General features: G+C 45.4%; 1 protein-coding gene and 1 long non-coding RNA gene across 4 annotated transcripts in view; one reads left to right on the forward strand and one right to left on the reverse strand.

Annotated features, from left to right (window-relative positions):
• LOC135235157 (collagen alpha-1(II) chain-like) overlaps nucleotides 1-21688 on the forward strand; it is a 40048-nt gene that overhangs the window by 789 nt on the left and 17571 nt on the right. Inside the window, exons 2-29 of one of the 2 annotated variants that reach the window (XM_064300394.1) lie at nucleotides 2147-2353; nucleotides 3656-3672; nucleotides 4131-4163; nucleotides 4522-4554; nucleotides 4992-5045; nucleotides 8057-8158; nucleotides 8452-8529; nucleotides 8991-9035; nucleotides 9146-9199; nucleotides 9629-9682; nucleotides 10488-10541; nucleotides 10845-10898; nucleotides 11344-11397; nucleotides 12386-12430; nucleotides 12560-12613; nucleotides 13539-13583; nucleotides 13768-13821; nucleotides 14213-14311; nucleotides 14862-14906; nucleotides 15292-15390; nucleotides 15518-15571; nucleotides 16180-16287; nucleotides 16912-16965; nucleotides 17279-17377; nucleotides 17883-17936; nucleotides 19975-20073; nucleotides 20670-20723; nucleotides 21460-21513. In XM_064300394.1, the coding sequence (XP_064156464.1) occupies nucleotides 2147-2353; nucleotides 3656-3672; nucleotides 4131-4163; nucleotides 4522-4554; nucleotides 4992-5045; nucleotides 8057-8158; nucleotides 8452-8529; nucleotides 8991-9035; nucleotides 9146-9199; nucleotides 9629-9682; nucleotides 10488-10541; nucleotides 10845-10898; nucleotides 11344-11397; nucleotides 12386-12430; nucleotides 12560-12613; nucleotides 13539-13583; nucleotides 13768-13821; nucleotides 14213-14311; nucleotides 14862-14906; nucleotides 15292-15390; nucleotides 15518-15571; nucleotides 16180-16287; nucleotides 16912-16965; nucleotides 17279-17377; nucleotides 17883-17936; nucleotides 19975-20073; nucleotides 20670-20723; nucleotides 21460-21513 (1856 nt within the window). The remainder of the gene's footprint in view (nucleotides 1-2146; nucleotides 2354-3655; nucleotides 3673-4130; nucleotides 4164-4521; nucleotides 4555-4991; nucleotides 5046-8056; nucleotides 8159-8451; nucleotides 8530-8990; nucleotides 9036-9145; nucleotides 9200-9628; nucleotides 9683-10487; nucleotides 10542-10844; nucleotides 10899-11343; nucleotides 11398-12385; nucleotides 12431-12559; nucleotides 12614-13538; nucleotides 13584-13767; nucleotides 13822-14212; nucleotides 14312-14861; nucleotides 14907-15291; nucleotides 15391-15517; nucleotides 15572-16179; nucleotides 16288-16911; nucleotides 16966-17278; nucleotides 17378-17882; nucleotides 17937-19974; nucleotides 20074-20669; nucleotides 20724-21459; nucleotides 21514-21688) is intronic. The other variant, XM_064300396.1, reaches the window with a different exon arrangement.
• Nucleotides 14452-19085, reverse strand: LOC135235158 (uncharacterized). 2 transcript variants are annotated; one of them, XR_010324298.1, is made up of 5 exons: nucleotides 18741-19085; nucleotides 16893-16960; nucleotides 15177-15636; nucleotides 14774-14919; nucleotides 14452-14589 (listed from the first exon to the last, which is right to left on the reverse strand). It is a non-coding gene; the product is annotated as an uncharacterized LOC135235158 (long non-coding RNA). The 2 variants fall into 2 exon arrangements; XR_010324297.1 differs by having other exon boundaries at nucleotides 14452-14919.

Here is a 21688-nt window from a genome sequence, read left to right on the forward strand (position 1 = left end):
CAGCACGAGCTGTGTTAGATACCTGCGCGAGACAGGCAGCCCCTGCGATGGCACACAGAGGAGCCTGTTGTCCTGAAGCGCGGTCGGCAGGGGGAATTATGAAGAGTAACAGGTTGTCAAAACGGGAACATTGTCGAGGATTTCAAAGTTTTGAAAATTAGCGGTTTTTTTACTGATAGCGGTTTCACCCCTCCCCTCAATTTCATAATTAAAAGTGGGCACATGCCGGCTAGTATTCCAAAATTGTTTTCACAAGTTTACCTGAAAACGAACAATAACAAAGGATAGGCGCGGGGGCCCGGAAATCCCCCCCCCCACCCCAGTTTAATGTTGACATTCCATCGCAGTATGTTAACAAAGACATCGAGACATTTCTCTGATGAGAACAACTGACCATATCTGCTGTCGACACTCGGCAATGTTTTCCACCCTTAAGGAAGTTTACTGACTAAAATGCTACTGCTGCAGAAACAACACCTAACGGTTTTACTGTGTTCAAATGTCCGAATAATAAATTTGACTCGAAGCCCGAGTGAAGGTGCGCGGTCCACAGCGCGGTTGGAGATGAGGGAAAGTCAAGCGAACCTGCTAGAAAAACGCACAATACACTCACTGTGCGCTGTCGCACCCGGGGTCAAGAATTCAGACTCAGAGCGAAGCCGTCGAGCTCTCTCCTTTTTTTTTGCAGGTAGCGCGCTCTGTTTCTGAGCAGGTTCCGCGCGATCCCGAGACTAGCAGGCTCAAAGGGCAGCTCGAAGCGGCTGGCATCAAAGTCTTTTTTTTTTTTTTTTGGGGGGTGGGGGTGACTTACAGTTGAGATGGCAAGGAACTGTGCCAACAGCAAATTCCTTTAAAGAGTAATATCCGAACACCTGTGTTTGATTTATGTGTTCTCTCCTCATTTTTGCCATACAATGTCTTAATATTCAATCCTGAATTCTACGTCCATTCATAGACCCCTATATATTTTTTTAAAGCATCAATGACTTTTTATTTTGGAACTAAGTTTTCAATTGGTAATTTTCACGTCCTGATCTAGTGCACGAAAAACGAACAAAGAACCAATGTTACATTTTCGTTCTAATCCATGTACGAACGTTGCGCAGTGTCAGTTGTTCACTGTGTTTGTACCGGGCTTTGACTGAGCCATTGGGTCCCTACGGGCAGCTGGAAATACAGCTCTCGTGTTTGCACAAGGCAAGTGGCTGCCAATTTGCACCGGCTCTGAAAGAGACCCTCATTCATGTGCATTTGCAGGTCTATTAGGGTACCACGCGCTATCCTGGCCTGCAAGGCAAACAAAGCGCCTGTCCGCGAGCGCTTAACGTCATACAAACTGATCTTCAACCGTTATTAGCAGCGTACCTACTTTGATGATGTGGATCTAGGGCTTTTCTTTGTAGAACGAACCATGGAATTAACTGGACCTACGCCCATGCGCACTGTACGTTTATAGGTCGTCTCTGAAACGTGAGCGACTGTGTGTTCTGAAATTGTTGTCAAAAAACGCGTGCGGAGATTTGTATGTAAAACATTTTTGAGGGCAATAATATAAAAATAATGATTCAAGCTCCTGGCTAATCGTGTTTTCAGCGATGCTGTGCAATTGATGCTAAAATCTATGAATCTTCTCTGCCACACTGAGGTCTACTGTCGAAATTGCAGGTATCCAATAGAGAAACGTCTTTACCGGTAGTTGCGATCATGTTTCTGAAGGTAATATCAAAAACTGTGCTGCTTGTATTTAATCTTTGGTCGGCCTGAAGAGTGGTCGTGGATGTGCACTGGAGGTCACGAGTTCCTGAAGGTCACAGATTAATAGATTTATTGAGCTGTTTACATGTGCATATTGAAGGACACAGTAGTTACTAAATACCAATTGCTTTATTCTTCTGTGTTCATGGGACTTGGTGAGTTCAACTGGAGTGAGCGTTGTGTGAATGAGTGAATGAGCTTGGACACTGAGTGAGTGAGTGCGCACAGTGAGTGAGTGAATGAATGAATGAATGAATGAATCAGTGAATAAAGGGAGTATTGTCCAGACTTGATAACTTGTGCCTCTCTCCCTCCATCCTGTCCCATTTCCTGACCCCGAACCCCCCACCCGCGCCCCGTCCCGTGTGCGCTCCCCCGCGGGCGTGCGCAGAGCTGGCGGGCGGCTGCGTGCAGGACGGCCAGCGCTATAGCGATAAGGACGTGTGGAAGCCGCAGCCGTGTCAGATCTGCGTGTGCGACAGCGGGACCGTCCTGTGCGACGAGGTCATCTGCGAGGAGCAGAGAGACTGCCCCAACCCCGAGATCCCATTCGGAGAGTGCTGCCCCGTCTGCCCCCCCCAGCAGACCCCCCCCTCGGGTGCTCATTTATTTATTTACCCCCTCTCGCATAAATAAATGACCCTCATTTCACTGTCTCCCCCCTCCCCCTTCAAAAAAAACAAAAAAAAAAAACAGCAGGGCCATTGCAAAGCACCATGGGTAACTGCCACACGCTCAGGTGAACAGGTGTGTCGGTCCCAGCCAGGGCTCACATGGTGATTGGACAGCTGCTGTTTTTTTTTTTTTGTCTTTCTTTGCACGATTAACAAATGCAATTAGGGGTGAAATAACAACGGAGGAAAGAGACACTTCTAACTGAATTCAAAAATAAACATTCAGGCCATTTTTGAATTGGCTACCTTCTGCCAGACTAACAGACAGAAGAAGAAAAAATAGACAGAAATGAAAAGGCCATTTTTAAGAATATAGCGCAAAATCAGCTGTATCAGCCCTTGTGCCATTGGCATTTAAAGTGTGAATCTTCCAAAACAATGTGGTCAAATTTCTGCAATACAGGCAGTGATTACAAATTATTATTACTGTTATTTTTCCAGATTTAGATCTGGTAAATCAGAGATAACATTCACTTCAAAATTATACATCATTGGCATGGCATATTTGAAAACTGGCCTTTCCCCTACTTTTTTTAGTGTTGTAGTAAAATCTGAATTAAAGTCATAAAAGTGTCTACAGTTAAAATGGTTCTGAGCACAGAAATTAAGATAATATTTGATGCTGAAAGACAGCTGGTGCAGGAAATGGGTTTGTGCTGAAATGCCCTCGTTCTGGTTGACACGGCAACGCATCAGAACCGAGCAGGATCCAACGTGGGCCGCAGCCCCTCGCCTGCAGCTCCCTGCACTGCCACTGGCTGCTTAACAGCCCAGAATAAACGCATTTATTATCTCCATGGAGACAGAGAGATCCCTTGGGATGTCTGTTTCACAGAGAGAAACACTTACCCATCCGCACCAGTTATTTTTTATTTTTACTCCCAAAAGGCAAAATACACCCTTTTGGGGGCACAAATAACCTCCAGTGACTTTTGTTGCTACCACTCACCACACCCCCTAACCCCCCGCCCCCCCCCATGCCAAGCCTAACGTTACAGCACCCCTCCTAACCAAATCCGAATGGGCTCCGTGGGTCCCCTGTCCACCTGTTTCGGGTGTAGGTCACAAGCTGTGTTCTGCCAGTTGCCTTTGATTTATGGGTCCTCCCCCTCCTGCCCCTGCCCCCACCCCCACCAGAAAGCAAAGTGACAAATGTTCATCACCAATGTTATGTGTAAATTAATCATACTTTTTCCTCTACCTTTTAAATCCCTCTGAAACCTCAGGACCACTTGGTGCTAAGGTGAGGCAGAGCTTCAGTTACCTCTCTTACTCTCACCATGTGACTTTGAATTAAATGCACTGTTTAATTATCGTGTTTATAATAAAAGTGCCCACCGCTGCAAAGGACAGCAATGTTTTATGCCAAAAATAGTCCAGTGTTAAAAAGTTAAATGTAAAAATGTAGGAAAATCTTCTGTGTGCCAACACTTGCAAAAATGAGTGTTTTCTAAGAGATGAGGTATAATTGGGCTTCACTTTACACCTAACATTCTGTAGCCATGGCAACACTTATGAGACACCAAACTCTCCTGTGATTTACCACCTCATTATATTTTATAATATTTACAATCCAGAAACAGTACAGTTCATATGTAACTGCATGATTACCATTTCTGAGGGATTAGCATGATAAGAGAAAGATTTCCATGTTTTTGATTAGAAAATGTAACAATTTTGTGCTTCTGCTTTTGTCAACAGGGACAGAAAGGAGAGCCAGGAGACATCACAGACGTAAGTTTGCAAACAGTGGATAAACACGCTTAAAAGCAGCATGGTTCAATCCACACACTGGGCACAACTGCAGTTTGAAAGTTAGTCCAATGGACGGCAACCTGACTGATGTCAAGGGAAAGTCACATGATGGAAAGGAAGAGGTCACATGAATGGGAAAGCAGTATACGCTGCTTTCTTTATATTCCAAAAGGCTGTAGAATGTCAGAATTGACATCAACAAGAACACTTTCTCAAAACAAAACAATGTCTCATCATTCCTTGTGTTGTATGAAAACCACTGTATTGTTGCAATGTCGCCACCTGCTGGTGGCCATGCATACTGAATGGGTGTTTCTCTCTGCTCTCCCGTCTCCAGGTCGTAGGACCACGTGGACCAGCAGGCCCCATGGTAGGCATGCTTATGGGCCTGTCTCAGTGTGGGATGTGACCTGCAGGGTCTGTGTTCATCTCAGTGTGGGATGTGGTTGTGGTTTGGATGTGACCTGCAGGGCCCATGTCCGTCTCCGTGTGGGATGTGACCAGCAGGGCCTGTGTTCGTCTCAGTGTGGGATGTGGCTGTGGTTTGGATGTGACCTGGAGGGCGTGTGCCCGTCTCAGTGTGGGATGTGGCTGTGGTTTGGATGTGACCTGCAGGGCCTGTGTTCATCTCAGTGTGGGATGTGGCTGTGGTTTGGATGTGACATGCAGGGCCTGTGTCTGTCTCAGTGTGGGATGTGGCCGTGGTTTGGATGTGACCTGCAAGGCCTGTGTTCGTCTCAGTGTGGGATGTGGCCGTGGTTTTGATGTGACCTGCAGGTGCTCATTCTCACATCTCTCCACCTGTAGGGCCCCCCAGGAGAGCAGGGCATTCGCGGAGACAGAGGTGCAAAGGGGGAGAAGGTGAGATATACCTGTGTCTGCTGTGTGTGTCCCTCTCCATGTACTCTCAAGGTGCACTGGGCTTTTCGCCAAATACAATTACATTTAAGTTTGTCCAACTAAAAAAATAATTAAAAATTTGTGGGGAACAACAAGTAGGTCAAATGCCCATCTCTGCATGCTTAGCATTGAAAACTCCAGCAATTGCTGAGCTAAAGATGTTTTGATTTGTACCTGTTAGTAATTGGGAGTTCTAGAACCAGAGCCTCACTGAAAGACAGTGTTCTAGAGGTTTCTCGACTTCCTGCACAATGGCCTCTTCCTGGGTGTGTGTTGGGAATTGTAGTTTCTTATTAAACTATACATTTACACGCCGTCATGCTTCTGTAAGAGCAGTTGGGGCCTCAGTTCACACGCAGGTGAGAGAACGCAGGGCTTGGTCTGTGCATGAGTAGATCACCTCTCCAACAAGCAATCTGAACATGGCTGCAGGAAGTGTTCTTTTGTGGCGTGCCGAGGTGGAACAGGGTATTTTTCTTGAGAAGCGTTCACCACTTGGACGTAAAAGCAGCATTCCCGAGGTCACGCGCGCGATTGGTCAGCAGTACAGTGGTGTGAGATTCAGGTGTTTGAATCTGGATCAGTTTAATCAGTTTCAGTCTCTGTGAATGACAGTACACCAGCAGGGCTTCCATAACAGTTTTTACCTAATACACGCTAGCCTTGTTCCAGCTCCTTTGATAAAATGCCTATTCTACCTTTATGTTTTAAACATGTTATGTAGATATAACGCTTCATTAAATATATACTGTATATGTATATGTGTGTAAAGCATCTATATATGTACAATCTATTAAAGCTATTATAGTTGATTAAGAAGTTCATAACAGCAGGGCCAAGACAAAAGTAAGATCCTAATAAGAAAAAAAGTACTTAAAAGCTCCAGGATTATGACCAGTCCAAGAACAACACTGCCCCCTATTGGCCCATCATAAGTACTCAATATAGTTTTCCTGTGTAATGTATGAACTTCAGATTCTTACCACAACCATTCAAACTCAGTCTCAATAAGCTTAATATAGAGAGTCTAGGGCCACAGTACAGGGCCACATTATAGGGCTATAATACAGGGCTAATGTATAGAACTACAGTACAGGGCTTTAGTATCAGAATGCAATATAGGACTACAACATAGGCCTGTACTATGGGGCAACAGTCTAGATCTGTACTATGGGGCCACAGTTTAGGTCTGTACTATGGGGCTACATTATAGGTCTGTAATATGGGGCTACTCTATGACTGTGCTATGGAGCTACAATATATGTCTCTACTATGGGGCTACAGTCTAGGTCTCTACTATGGGACTACAGTATATTTCCATACTATGGGGCAACAGTATAGGTCTGTACTATGGGGCCACAGTATAGGACTATATCATGGGGTTGCAGTATAGGACTGTACAATGCGGTCACAGTATAGGTCTGTACTATGGGGCTACAGTATAGGACTGTACTATGGAGCTACAGTATATGTCTGTACAATGCGGTCACAGTATAGGACTGTACTATGGGGTTGCAGTATAGGTCTGTACTATGGGGCTACAGTATAGGACTGTACTATGGGGTTGCAGTATAGGACTGTACTATGGAGCTACAGTATAGGTCTGTACTATGAGGCTAAAGTATAGGACTGTACTATGGGGTTGCAGTATAGGACTGTACTATGAGGCTAAAGTATAGGACTGTACTATGGGGTTGCAGTATAGGACTGTACTATGGAGCTACAGTATAGGTCTGTACTATGGGGTTACAGTATAGGACTGTACTATGGGGTTGCAGTATAGGACTGCACTATGGGGCTGCAGTATAGGTCTGTACTATGGGGCTACAGTATAGGTCTGTACTATGGAGCTACAGTATAGGTCTGTACTATGGGGTTACAGTATAGGACTGTACTATGGGGTTGCAGTATAGGACTGTACTATGGGGCTGCAGTATAGGTCTGTACTATGGGGTTACAGTATAGGTCTGTACTATGGGGCTGCAGTATAGGTCTGTACTATGGGGCTACAGTATAGGTCTGTACTATGAGGCTAAAGTATAGGTCTGTACTATGGGGCTAAAGTATAGGACTGTACTATGGGGCTACAGTATAGGTCTGTACTATGGGCAGTATAGGTCTGTACTATGGGGTAAGTATAAGGACTGTACTATGGGGCTCAGTATAGGTCTGTACATGGTGATAGGCTGTACTATGGGGCTGCAGTATAGGTCTGTACTATGGGGCTACAGTATAGGACTGTACTATGGGGTTGCAGTATAGGTCTGTACTATGGGGTTACAGTATAGGACTGTACTATGGGGCTACAGTATAGACCTGTACTTCACAGTCAGGAACTATGTGTAATGCTGGGTCCCTGCAGTAGATTTGAGTATAAATGCCATTTTGGGTAGATTTAGGCATAATTGGGCATATCTGAGCAGATGCCTGGCAAGCCAAAAGGCAGATGTATATTTAGGCAAATAGAGGCAAATCATAGTCATGAGCATACTGTGTGCTGTTGTTGCCACGACTACTACTACTAATACCATAATAATAATAATAATAATAATAATCATAATTTTTAAAAATATGACTGCTTCAGGTGACAACAGAAGAGAAAAAATATAAAACACATAAAACAAGTCTGTTGGGTTTCATGTTTTAATTGAGCTTAAATTAGCCTATTTGATATTGTACCACCACACAGTAAAAAGGGCATTCTGAGGAAAGCAGTGATGACAGTAGCCAAGATTAATTTAATGCGAGTTATTTAACAGTCACTTGTAATCAGATGTATGGACCTGTAATTAACCTAGCATTGATATATTTCTTTGCTACGGTGTGTTTATAATGAACTGCTGCTTGTTGGCCAGCAGAGGGCAGTATTGAAAGTCCTCCTGAAGTGACTGCAGGAAAAATAACTAATATTTTGAAACATGAAGAAAAAAAACATTGCTGGACATAACGAGAACATATGATCATATTTCCAGGGAAGTCTTGGCCCCCGAGGAAGAGATGGAGAGCCCGGTACCCCTGGAAACCCTGGACCCCCCGGACCCCCAGGACCCAACGGACCGCCAGGACTCGGAGGAGTAAGTGTGGTGGAGTGGGGTTGGGAGTGGAAGGCTGAGCTGTGGTCGTTTCCATGGTTCACGCTCGAGTTAAATAATTAACCAGAGTACGAGGTGAAAAGTGAAAGCGCTGTGGCAGCCTCAGACCACTAGGGGGCGCGATAACTACAGTGACACCAGTCTGTGGCGGTATTACAGGATGCTAAAGCTAATGCTAATGGATGTTAATGCATGCTAATGCTAACTGATGCTAACGAATGTTTTTGACAACGGTAGCTAATGCTAGCGGATGACTCTCCTTCGTCTTCGCACAGAACTTTGCTGCACAGATGGCGGGTGGAATGGACGAGAAGGCTGGAGGCGCACAGATGGGGGTGATGCAGGGACCGATGGTGAGGACGGGTGTGACAGGGTCTGAGTTAGTAGTCTGTCCCTGGAGATACACTCTACATGGCACAGTCTATATCTGTCTACAACCGCTGTCAAACACTGCCATCGAGTGGCAGGAAAGTGTTACTGCAGTGTCAGTTCTATGAGGGTGTTGTGTATACATTACATTTATTTAGCAGATACCTTTATCAAAAGCGACGTACAAAAAGTGTATGTAGGTGGTTTGCTGCAGAGACACAGACACTGCAAACTGTTTTTTCAATAAATTACCCTATTGACAAATTACTGGCAGATCTGACCTGTGTATAAGAGAGGAGGAAGTCGAGACCATTCAGTTATAGGAATGCCAGGGTTGTGTCTGAAGTCAGTTTCCTTGTCAAGTAAATGAAGCTCCATTTGGATTAGAATTTGATTTTGAATGTAATGGCTGACTTTCCTTCTCCCCCCCCCCTCTCTTTCCCAGGGCCCTATGGGTCCCCGTGGTCCACCTGGCCCCAGCGGAGCACCTGTAAGTACAGGAGCCGTTTCTCACTTTAAAAACCGTTTCTGTGGCGCTGCGTCTCCACAGAGCAGCTCTTCAGCCGGAATCTCACCCTGTCCTCCTCCCTCCCATCCCAGGGTCCACAAGGTTTCCAAGGCAACCCCGGGGAGACCGGAGAACCTGGCGCAGCTGTGAGTGTCCCCCGCATATCCCACAATGCACCGCTGCATTGTCCACTGCATGAATACTCCTGATACCCTGAGCAACTCAGGACTCCAAATGCTTCCCGTTTAATCAATATCTGGCATTAGAGACCAGGGTAATATGTTACAGAACAGGGGAGTATGTCAGAGACACAAATTAAAGGAATAACTGCAAGCGTACATTTAAAAATCAAATTGTGTATTTACTCTGATTCACACTCAGTGAATCACAAAGTCAGACTGACTGTCTGGTTTCACTCCCAGCTGAGTTGTGTGTCCGGATAGCACGTGCTTTTATCCGTCGGAAAGTGTGCATGTTTTTGTTGGTGTGTGTCTGTGTGTGTTTCCCTTTCGTTAAGAGGGAAGTTAATTATTTTAATTATTTAAAAATTAATTTTCTCTCCTTTTCTTGCTCAGGGCCCCATCGGCCCCCGCGGCCCCCCCGGACCCTCTGGAAAAGCAGGAGATGACGTAAGGAGTCTCAGAAGCACCAAAAACCTGCCCCTCATTCCATCTACCCTCAGCTCCCCACCCACCAGTGTCCAACACACTGCAGAGTTATTAATCAACATTGCTGATGTCAGAAATGCTCACCTTCATCACCCTCAGAAACATCAGAGCACCTGCGTCCCCCAAAAACTCTCAAATAAAGCTCCCCTAGAGCAAAGCGCTAACATTTAGCCACGCAACTCAAGCGTGTTCATTATGATACCACAGAATTTCAGCAAAATAGTAACACCCCTGCATTTCAGTAAAAACACAAATGCCTCAGATTTCAGTGGTATAGCTTGAGACTTTGGACCTTGATTCCAACAGAAGGGAAGTTTGTATGGCACTTTTCATTGAGGGAATTGTAGTTTTTGCATGGATATGGTGGCTAAAAATATGTTTAGACCAGATGCAAAAGTGCATAGACAAACAGCAATAAAATCACTTGTCTATTTGAGTGCACACAAAGCCCTATGAGTATTAAAGCCTCAGATCTGAAATAGAAACAAAAGATACAGGCTTACAGTTTGCAAACACACACATACACACGTGAGCACACACACACACACACACACACATTCACGCCCACACATCCACATGCACACACACACATTTGCCCCCACACATACACGTGCGCACACACACACATTCACACACACAGACACACACACACGCACACGCACACTCACATTCACACACACACACAAACACTCACATTCACACACACACACACACACACACACACCATCTCTCTTTCTGACCTGCTTTCTTTCTCTCTACCTTTTAGGGTGAAGCTGGAAAGCCGGGTAAAGCCGGAGAGCGAGGACCACCTGGGCCTCAGGTAAATGCATTTAACCTCAGAACTACAAGAGCGCAACACATTCACACTGGACAGCGTAGCCATAGCAACACCAACGATTTCAGCTACTTGAAGGACTGTGCTGTGAACTACATAATCGCACGATTCCCATGTTATCAGCTTTGCTTGAGCCTGTTCACTGAAACCACTGAAAGTATTTCAGATGGTGAGCCTGAGAGATTTGAGTGTGATTGGGACCCGTCCCACGCTGGGACCCGGCCCAGGCTAATCTGAGTGCGATTCGGGCCGTTCCCTTTGCTGATGCGTTCTTCATTTCCTCCACAGGGTGCACGCGGTTTCCCTGGGACACCCGGACTTCCTGGGATCAAGGGACACAGGGTGCGTGTGATTGGCTGACTGCCTGAGAGTGGATCCCTTCAGAGCAACACGCCTGATTTTAATATCTGAACTTCTGAGCACTGCTGTTTACAAATACTGAGCTACCAGTTTACACTCTCTCTGAGCAGCATTATTAACACCTGTACCTGTGCAGTGAGCAGTGTTATTGACACCTGTACTGAACTGTACCTGTGCAGTCAGCAGTGTTATTAACACCTGTACTGAACTGTACCTGTGCAGTGAGCAGCGTTATTAACACCTGTACCTGTGCAGTGAGCAGTGTTATTGACACCTGTACTGAACTGTACCTGTGCAGTCAGCAGTGTTATTAACACCTGTACTGAACTGTTCCTGTGCAGTGAGCAGTGTTATTAACACCTGTACTGAACAGTACCTGTGCAGTGAGCAGTGTTATTAACACCTGTACTGAACTGTACCTGTGCAGGGCTACCCAGGTGTGGATGGATCGAAGGGAGAGTCTGGAGCTGCAGGAGCTAAGGTAAGACACCTGCCCCACCTGACCACGCCCACGCCCACGTACAGCTTACAAAATTACTATCCATCTTCCCTTCCTCTCTCATCTTCCTCCTCCATCTCCATTCCCTTCATCACTGCCCATCCCCCCTCCAGGGGTGGGGGTTGGGGGGTCTAATACTCCCTAAAGCCAGGCGAGCGTCAGCATTCTCTAGCACCAAGCCAGCAACTTCCTACTACCATCCCTCTGTAGCCAATTACATGGGCTGCACAGTTACAGCTGCTGGTAGAAAAACCAGTCACAGGTAGTTATTATAGACCAGTCACTAACAGCGACTGACAAAGAGACCGGTCCCTAATAGATACTGATACAGAGAGAGAGACCGGTCACTAATAGGTACTAATACAGAGAGAGAGACCGGTCCCTAATAGGTACTAATACAGAGAGACCAGTCACTAATAGGTACTGTGACCGACAGAGAGACCGGTCACTAATAGGTACTGCTACAGACAGAGACCGGTCATTAATCGGTACTGATACAGAGAGACTGGTCACTAATCGGTACTGTTACAGACACACATAGAGACCAGTGACTGGCATAGATAGAAAGACTGGTCACTAATAGGTACTGATACAGAGAGAGAGACCGGTCACTAATAGGTACTGATACAGAGAGACCGGTCACTAATAGGTACTGATACAGAGAGAGAGACCGGTCACTAATAGGTACTGACATAGATAGAAAGACTGGTCACTAATAGGTACTGATACAGAGAGAGAGACCGGTCACTAATAGGTACTGATACAGAGAGACCGGTCACTAATAGGTCCTGATACAGAGAGAGAGACCGGTCACTAATAGGTACTGATACAGAGAGACCAGTCACTAGAACCCAGGAGGCCACAGATCTAACATATAAACTGGGTCCCCCTCTTTCTCACATTAAACACGCCTTTACATTACAGAGCATCTCTCTCGGCAGCTGACTCTTCTTATTCTCTCTCCCTCCAGGGTGAGGCAGGTGCTCCCGGTGAGAACGGCGCCCCCGGACCAATGGTGAGCGTTGGAGGACTGATACTTTTTTTTTTTTTAGCAAATAATCATAAACTTTTATTTTGCCAGAAGATACTGTTTTTTCTGTCTCATTGGACTGAACCCCTCCTCTCTGCCTGTCTGTCTCTGTAGGGCCCACGAGGTCTGCCTGGTGAGAGAGGTCGTCCTGGAGCCTCAGGAGCCGCTGTGAGTACCGCCCCACTCTGCACACCCGATTCCCCCATGCCCCTCTAACTCAAGCCCCAGGCTTCACGCCTTCGACTAGGCCGAGCCCATGTTTTATACAGACGGCTGGTACACCTTGGTCTTTAATCTCTCTGCCAATGGTTGAGTGTCACCATCATTAAACTGACATTAACCAGCACACATCTGTCATATTTAACTCACAGACTATGCAGAGACATCATAGCTTTCTGAGCCTCTGATGATATTCTGCACATGTATACATTCAGGATTAATAAATGGTCTGAGGACTTCAGCATAATCCTCAGTTCCTACAGTCATACACACCTCAATCATATCAGCTGTGACTGCTCACTCTCTCCCATTTACCACCTCATTACAGCGCCCCCTTCTGGCACATTATACTAATCTCCTCAATGCCACAACCACCCCTGATCTTTTAGCTAAAAAAAGAAAACACACTATCCATTGTTCTATAATAGACACAGAGAGTCATTGTTGATTTTCTATTTTTAGTAACCTCAAGAAGGTCAGTTGATGAAAACTTTGCAGCTGTTTTTGCTCAAATGAAATGATCACAGTTCCAGTATTTTAGTCCCTAAAAATACCAATTTTCCTCACCGCCTATAAATATGTATTTTTTGTCAGTAATGTTGAGAGTTATTACCAGTCTTGAGCACCTCCTGCCAGTAAGTGGTGTAGAACAGAACAAGATGGATGTTAACAGAGCAGAATTATCCCTACAGAGTAGAGAGATGGACTACTGACCCTAGAGTGCAATGGTGCAATCATATTCACAAGCTTGCACACTATGAGTTTGTCAGTGAAATCCATTCAATAATCCATCTAAAGCCATCCAATACATTTAATAACTGTCCTTTCCCTCCCTCTCTCTTCTTCTCTCTACCTCTCTCTCCCTCTCTCCCAGGGTGCTCGTGGAAATGATGGTTTGGCTGGCCCTGCTGGTCCTCCCGTATGTACAATTATGATTACATTTTACAGTGTTTTACTTATCAAATGCTTTTGGCATTGTGAGGAATTTGTAAAGTCTCCAAAACATAGTCACACAAATTAAATTTTTTTACAATAAGTCAGAGGTGATCACAGATTTACCACTGGCTTCTCTCCTCTCTCTCTCTCTCTCTCTCTCTCTCTAGGGACCTGTTGGACCTGCTGGGGCTCCTGGTTTCCCAGGTTCTCCAGGTGCTAAGGTGTGTGCCATTCACCTGCGTTACCGTGCACACAATCCTTTAACAGTACAGCCCCCGGAGAGAAGCACTCCATAGTATCAATGAAACACATCAGAAGCATATTCACCGAAGACCCAAATCAGCCGTTTATTGAATGCGCCTGTTTGCTGATATTGTTCTGTTGACCACTCTGTTGGGTCCAACCTACCGTCTCTTTAATTAATTTCACATCGTTTTATTTTTACTGTCCTGTGAGGACCTGATCACGCATACCTGTACACACCTGTCTCAGTCTCCATAGCAACTCTAAGCCCACACCTGAGTGACCTCACTGGGCACCGCAGTGCTGCCCCAGGTCTTGTGTCTTTTGGGTTTAATCATAACCCCCCCCCCTCTCTCTCAACCCCCCCAGGGTGAGGCAGGTCCCACAGGAGCTCGTGGGCCTGAAGGTGCACAAGGACCCCGAGGAGAGTCTGGAACCCCTGGATCCCCAGGCCCAGCCGGTGCTGGGGTAAGTAAACCCCCCCCCCCCCCAAACGGCACACTCCACCCTGTCCCGCCAGGGAAAGAGAGAGACCCTCTGGGGTGTTCCACACAAATACTGACAAAGTTTTCAACACTCTGTAGACCGCAAGCAAAACAATAAGCCCATTTGTCATCAAAAAGCTTTTATGTTCTGATAAATTTCCCACCATAACTCCATTTGTGTCAGTCCTCCAAATCATATGCATCCCACTGCATGTTCATCCCAAAGCCCCAAGTGTTTATAGTACACTCCAGCTGGGAAACCTACACAGTGTAAACGACATGAACACTGAACTCAAACTCTGTTTACCTGCAACCACATACACACACACATGGGAACTAACACATTATTTACAACTGACACATGCAGATGTGCGTTTTTAAACACGCTCATCACAAAGCATGAGAACTCTCCTTAAGGCAGAGCTCCCTCACCTGCAGGGCTCACCTGCAGTGCTGTGTTATAAGGTGTGAAGGTAGGGCTGTTTCAGTCTCAGTTTCAGTCTCTGATCCCCGGCTGTGTTTGGTCTCTACAGGGTAACCCTGGTACTGATGGCATTCCTGGATCCAAAGGATCTGCGGTGAGTTTATTCTCTGAATGAATTATACCCACATGCCCAATCATATTCACAATTAGCCACCAACCAGACTATACAGCCATTTTTTCATTTAGTAATCAATGAAAAACTGCACTCAAAAGTACTCTCAGCAAAGCATATCTGTGTGCATTACCTGTATAAGCTGCATGTGTATTACCTGTCTAAGCTAAGAGGTAGAGAATGAAGAATGCAAAGGAATTCTTTAATGCAAAGATAGATATAGAATAGAAATAGATTTTTTTCCCACTTAACTGGCTTTTAGTTGATGGTTTAGTTGTTTTATATTAATATTGTTGGCTTTAATTGATTAATCGGTGGTAGGTGGCAGAGTGAGTGATACTCTGGTCCTCTCTGCCTCCCTCTGCAGGGCGGTCCTGGTATTGCAGGTGCTCCTGGTTTCCCCGGTCCCCGGGGCCCCCCCGGACCTCAGGGAGCCACAGGCCCTCTGGGGCCCAAAGGACAGCAGGTAAGCGTATCTTTAAGGGTGTACCCCAAACTACAGGACACCCCAGTGCTTATGTGCTTCCATGTCCCAGATGGAGACACATGGTTCAGTCTCTTATGGAAATCTCTCTCTCTCTCTCTGTCTGTAGGGTGACCCCGGTATCCCAGGGTTCAAAGGTGAAGCTGGACCCAAAGGAGAGCTTGTAAGTCCTGCCCCCAGCTCGTCTGCCCCTCCCACTTCCACCTGGCTCATCCAATCCGAGCAGGCCTGGTGCAGAGTGACAGTATTCAGTTTGATCTGCACACCCTCTCTGTGTTTAAATGAGTGGTGGTGTGATATATACGTGTTAGCAGAGCAAACTGCAGGGTCCCTTATTACCTGAGTGCTTATAGCACAGGTACAAGTGTATCACAGCGCTTCAATTCGAGAGGCGTCCATCAAGGCCACTCTTATATCATTATATAGTCGTAATACTAAACAATAGAGTTTTCACGAATGAAAAGTATTTTACTCAAGAGTAGCTTTTACTCTCTGTCTCTGCTTAGAATTTAAAAATATAATTTGGCCAAGACAAAAGGAAAGCATGTGTGTTTGTGAAAGGATCTGAAAGCTTTTCTTTACTCCGGAGTGATTATTAAATGGATTAGCTCCTGGCTCTGGAGTGACTGGCCACAGGGTCAGAGAGATTAGGACGTCCTGTCACTGCCAGGTTCTTTACCCACAGCCAGGCTGCTTCCCCACATGTCTAACGGATCTTAGTGCCGCACGCACTTCAGACTAATCAGGCATGTGTTTGGGCGCCTGACACAGGGCCCTGCAGGTCCCCTGGGAGCCCCAGGGCCAGCGGGAGAGGAGGGGAAGCGAGGAGCCAGAGGAGAGCCTGGCGCTGCCGGGCCGAACGGACCTCCCGGTGAGAGGGTGAGTGTTCATCGCCGCCAGGACACGCCCGCTACACCTGCCGCAGGTGACACTAGACCCCTGAAACGCTCACCTGGCCAATCTATTCTGTGTACCCATCGTGCTTGGCCAAACCATGAGGAATCTCACTTGTGATTGGCTGAGAGTGTTTTAAAGGACAGTGATGTCACAAAGCCACACTCTGCCTGTCAGTCACATGACTTGTATTGCCTTAAATGGAAGTGACAATTGCACCCTATTCAACAATCAAAATACTGGCGTGTAATAGTTAACTACTAAATGAATATCATGTGACACATCACTCCCTAAACAGGACACACCCCTTCGCAGTATACAGCATCTATGGGAGCAGTTCCAACCGACTTAACTGCACCAGAATTTTACTTAGTGATTATTACCCCCGTGAAAAATTAAAACTGTAAATGTTTTACTCAAATTACAACTTGCTAAAGTTAAATAAAATAAAGTTCAACTTTCAGAAATGTCTGTTAATGTTGTAACAGTGCGTGGATGTCTTCAGTGCCCAGTGAATGTGTTTCTCTCGGTTTGTTTACCACAAGCACAGTGTGTGAGAGACGCTTTGCGTTTCAAGATGGCGGACTCACCCTGACACCTTGTTTCTAGGGCGCTCCCGGTAACCGTGGTTTCCCAGGTCAAGATGGGCTGGCTGGTCCTAAGGTGAGTAACACACACAGTCCATCAGACCCTGACTGTCTATGCAGCTCTATCCTCTGCTGCCCACTGCTGCAGTCGGAGGGAACTACTCTCACTAGGAAAATACACCTGTACACCTGTCAGCAGCGCTTCGAAATGCAAGTGCTGTCATATCACAGTTTCTGTTTAACTGATTTTACAACAGCTGCACGCCTGTAATTTCTGTACAGCATATTTTGACCTTTAGAGCCACAATCAAACAGCCCTACAGTTCAGAGTGATGAGTGAACTCATATTTCCCTCTCCCTCTCTCTCTCCCTCTCTCTCTCCCGTTTAGGGTGCCCCTGGTGAGCGAGGGGTTGCAGGTGTTGGAGGACCCAAGGGAGCCAACGGAGACCCAGGTCGTACTGGGGAGCCAGGCCTGCCAGGTGCTAGGGTGAGTCACCTTTGCCCACTGCGGTGATGTCAGAGGTTGCCATGGCGATGCTAACAGAGGTTATACAACTCATTAGCGTTAGCATTTTGGGCTATTACGGTGGGTTTATCCCCACAGGTAAAAAGACTTGTGATCAGCTTAGACTGTACAAATATTCATACTTCATATCCAGTTAAGCATAAATATTTTGCTTGACAATTATAAAGCAGCTTAAAGCATTCTATAGTCCCAGATCTAATTTTCTAATTGCGTTCAGTGTGCAATTTTGCCATGGAAATGTGTCTGAGGTGATATGCCTGAGTACAGGTTACAATGCTGTGACTTTTCAAGTGATCTGCGGAGTCAGGGTCACTGTACAGACTGAATTTGCCATAACTGCAGATTAGCAGCTCATTCTAAAGCCTGTCTGATCGGAGGCAGACTACAGGCCCTGGTGTCATGTGACCTGTGATGTTTTCCTCCATCCATCCATGTGGAATAATCTCTCTCTGTGCTCGGCTTGCAGGGTCTCACTGGTCGCCCTGGTGACGCTGGTCCTCAAGGCAAAGTTGGTCCTACTGTAAGTGCAGCTGATACTGTCTGTCCTGCAGACACTGGATGCTAAACCCTCACTGTGTTAATGTAGCACAGTAGAGACCCATCATTCCGCATTATCTGCGTAACCCCTCCCATTCACGGCACAATCCGAGTACCAAAACATGAATATTTTATTTTGGAAAAATATGACACTGATTTATAAACTGTATTGAAAGTACAAGGCAGTCATATTCACCAAAGTTCTTCCATAAGCGCTGGGGAAACTATGAGTGACTATTATAACCAGGACTCGCTTCCAAACAGTAGTTCTGACTAAAGAAAACATTTTTATCCCTGTACTACTCCACTGCTAGAAGCACAAACCCAGACTACATACATGAAGTCAACAGGATGAAATTAAAATAACAATAACATAGCACAAGGCGTGCGAATGAGGTAGACAACTACATATCAGGAACTACAAGCTATCAATGGGGCCGGCTGACAAACGTGTAACACGTCTAAGCAGTAGTAGCTACCAATCAAACATAACCCTCTTCAGCCGATGGCTAGTTTTCATTTTGAGTAATAACCTCAACATCTTTGTACAATCACTGATACCAATGTCCAAAGAAGTCGAAAAGTACCATATACCTGTACGGCAATGGGGAACCCAAAAATGGCTAAACCAGAGTTCTAAACTTACTTCTTCATTATAATGTCGAGACAAAAACAAAACAGCCAGCAGGCTAACTGTGACCATGCGCGTTCGAATGATGTTAGGAGAGTAAACATATCAATCACTTGGCCTTTATCCTCAGGCAAAACAATAAAACAATGCCCTTACCCGTGAATGAAAAGCACTCAGCTGTTGCTAACTTGCTAGCCAAGACGCTTAAAACTCCAACTACACCAGCATGCGATGCTCATTTTTCTAGCTAAGTCAAGTGCAAAGTGGCGATGTTATCTTCTGGCGAACTAAAAGGAGATCCAGGTCCAGGTTCTTTGGCTCCATTTCTTAACAATGGAGTGTTCATATATTAACAGCGCATATTATTCTCTGATATTAAGCGCTGCGGAACATATTTGCGTATTACCGGACAGCGCAGGTGACTGTCTGGTCTGAATTCTCTACCAGACATTCGACCAGTGCGTTTTCAGAAAAGCGCGAGCGGTCGCGTGCAGCTGTCCATTAATCACAGGTGATCTCGCTCACTTTCAATACATTATCACTGCCAATAGAGGGCAGAAGACGCGAGAATGCATGGGACCGATAATGAAAGGGGGCCAATGGGGATAGGAGAACTCACCATAAAATCCACCTTAAAAGCCATTCGGCTGATGGAGAAACTCCCAAAAACAAGACCCTAAGAATGACAGGTCTTAATTTCCTCATAGGACCGGATTTTTAAAGACGCTAACCTGTGGCTACCTAATTCTGGTTGGATGAGCATGGTTATGACGAATAATAGTTATATATTTCACAGAATAGTTAGGCAAACTACATTTGCAAAATCGTATTTGAAAATGAGTCATACATTCTCACGGCTTGTTAGAATGTTAAGTTGTACGTTTATATGTACGTTTATAGGGTACAGCTTCATTTAGTTCCATTAAATCTGTATTTGTTCTCGTCTGCCCCCTAGTGGTAAAATATACGAAGCAGTGAAGTGGTCTCTCAAAGATTCAACTCTTCTCCCCCTTGCTCTTTTCTCATTGTTCATTGGACATTTAACCAATATATTTATGAGCACAACATAGCCATTATTATCAGTGTCAAAGTACTGCTCATTTATTTTACCCTGGTTATATTTATTTATAAAATATGTATGTAATATTTTGATAGTCCAAGTGAACACACCTTTACAGGACCCCTGTAATTACCCCTGTCACGACTATATCCTCATTCCAAACATGAAGCAAAGTTAAATAAAATATAGAAATTCCTGATACTTCATTTGCATTGCTGCCAAAACCGTTTCCTTATGCTCTCAAGTCTGTAAGCAGCAGCATCGCAATGTGAGATCTGACTCAGGAAGGTGTGCGTGTGCTGGAACGGTTCTCTCTGCTGCCCCCTGCAGGGCGCTGCTGGCGAGGATGGTCGCCCCGGACCACCTGGTCCACAGGGAGCCCGCGGGCAGCCTGGAGTCATGGGATTCCCAGGACCTAAGGGAGCCAACGTGAGTGTGTGTGTGTGTGAGAGAGAGAGAGAGAGAGAGAGTGTGTGTGTGAGAGAGAGAGAGAGTGTGTGTGTGTGTGAGAGAGAGAGAGTGTGTGAGTGTGTGTGAGAGAGAGAGTGTGTGTGTGTGAGCGAGAGAGAGTGTGAGTGTGTGTGTGTGAGAGAGAGAGAGTGTGAGTGTGTGTGTGTGAGAGAGAGAGTGTGTGAGAGAGAAAGTATGAGTGTGTGTGTGTGTGTGAGAGTGTGTGTTTCTGTGTGCGTACACATGCATGTCCAAGTGAGTGAGTATTTGTGTGTGTGTGTGTGCGAGAGTGTGTGCATGTGCACGTGTGTTTGTGTGTGTTTATGTGTGAGTGAGTTTGTGTATGCACGCATGCATGGTGTGTATGTGAGTAATGCAAAATAAATTTACATGGAATACTTAAAACTAAGATTAATACAGACATTATGATAAAGATATATGTTCTTGTTTTGTACCTTAATACATTCAATATGCACTAAATATGAAGTTTGTGGGAGTTTGATTTAACTGTCTGAAGTGACTGCAGTTCCACGCTGATGGTACCACACTGTGTGTGTGTTTGTGTGTGTGCACAGGGAGAGGCTGGTAAAGCTGGAGAGAAGGGCCTTGTGGGAGCACCAGGCCTGAGGGTAAGCTACCTTTCTGTCATATTCATTTTTCTTTCATGTGTTTTGACCAAGATATCGTACTTACACCAGGAGATCAAAAAAAAGCCTTGAAATCTGCCTCCTGTTAGAAATATAATTCACTCTGCATGTGAGTTTTCTCCCATCCACTCACTGATAGAGGCACAGCAGGAGGAGCAGTAAACCCAGCAGGGCAGGAAATGAACTTCAGGCCAAACATTTCATAATTTCCCTTACAGTTCTGAAGCGATTGAGTGCACACTGAACACCCATGCTGTCCCAACTGCAGATTTCCCTGGAGAAAACACATTGATGAGCTCAGTTAAAAGCAATCTTCTTCAATGGCACATTCTTTTATTTGTTGTGCACATTGATTAGGCCTTAAGTATGAATCAGCACCGCAGATTAATTTCTCACCTGTAAAGTGGCATGTCACCATTGGCCAGCAGCAGGTCTCTTTTAAATACAAAGCATATTTTCTGTTAGTACATTCAAGGTTTTTCAATCAATGATGTTTAATGTTTGTTAAAACATTTTGAAAAGTGAGCTATCAAGTTTTTTTTACCCATTTGTGTTGAGGCTAAAGCTCAATTTGGAGGCATTAAGCTTGTGAGCTTGTCTCGGGAAGGCCTTGATCATGAACCTTGCCATCGACCAAGAAAAATGGAACCAGGAAAAAAATTATCCACTTGAATCAAATCAAATCTACATGTGACCAGACCCTTTCTTCCTGCTACAGGGTCTGTCAGGTAAAGATGGAGAAACTGGAGCGGCAGGACCTCCTGGACCAGCTGTGAGTACCGCTGCCATTAAACCAGTGATGAAGAGCAAAGATCAGAAGAGTAACGGTCCAGTGATGCTTTTATGGCTGAGGTTTTACACTGAGATAGGAGAGGGCTGAAATAAATGTTCATCGATGATCGCAGTGTGTTGAAATGTTTTTTATTGTCATCTTTCATAAAGAATAC

Source organism: Anguilla rostrata, chromosome 11 (assembly GCF_018555375.3).
Source record: "Anguilla rostrata isolate EN2019 chromosome 11, ASM1855537v3, whole genome shotgun sequence".
Taxonomy (NCBI): Eukaryota; Metazoa; Chordata; class Actinopteri; order Anguilliformes; family Anguillidae; genus Anguilla; species Anguilla rostrata.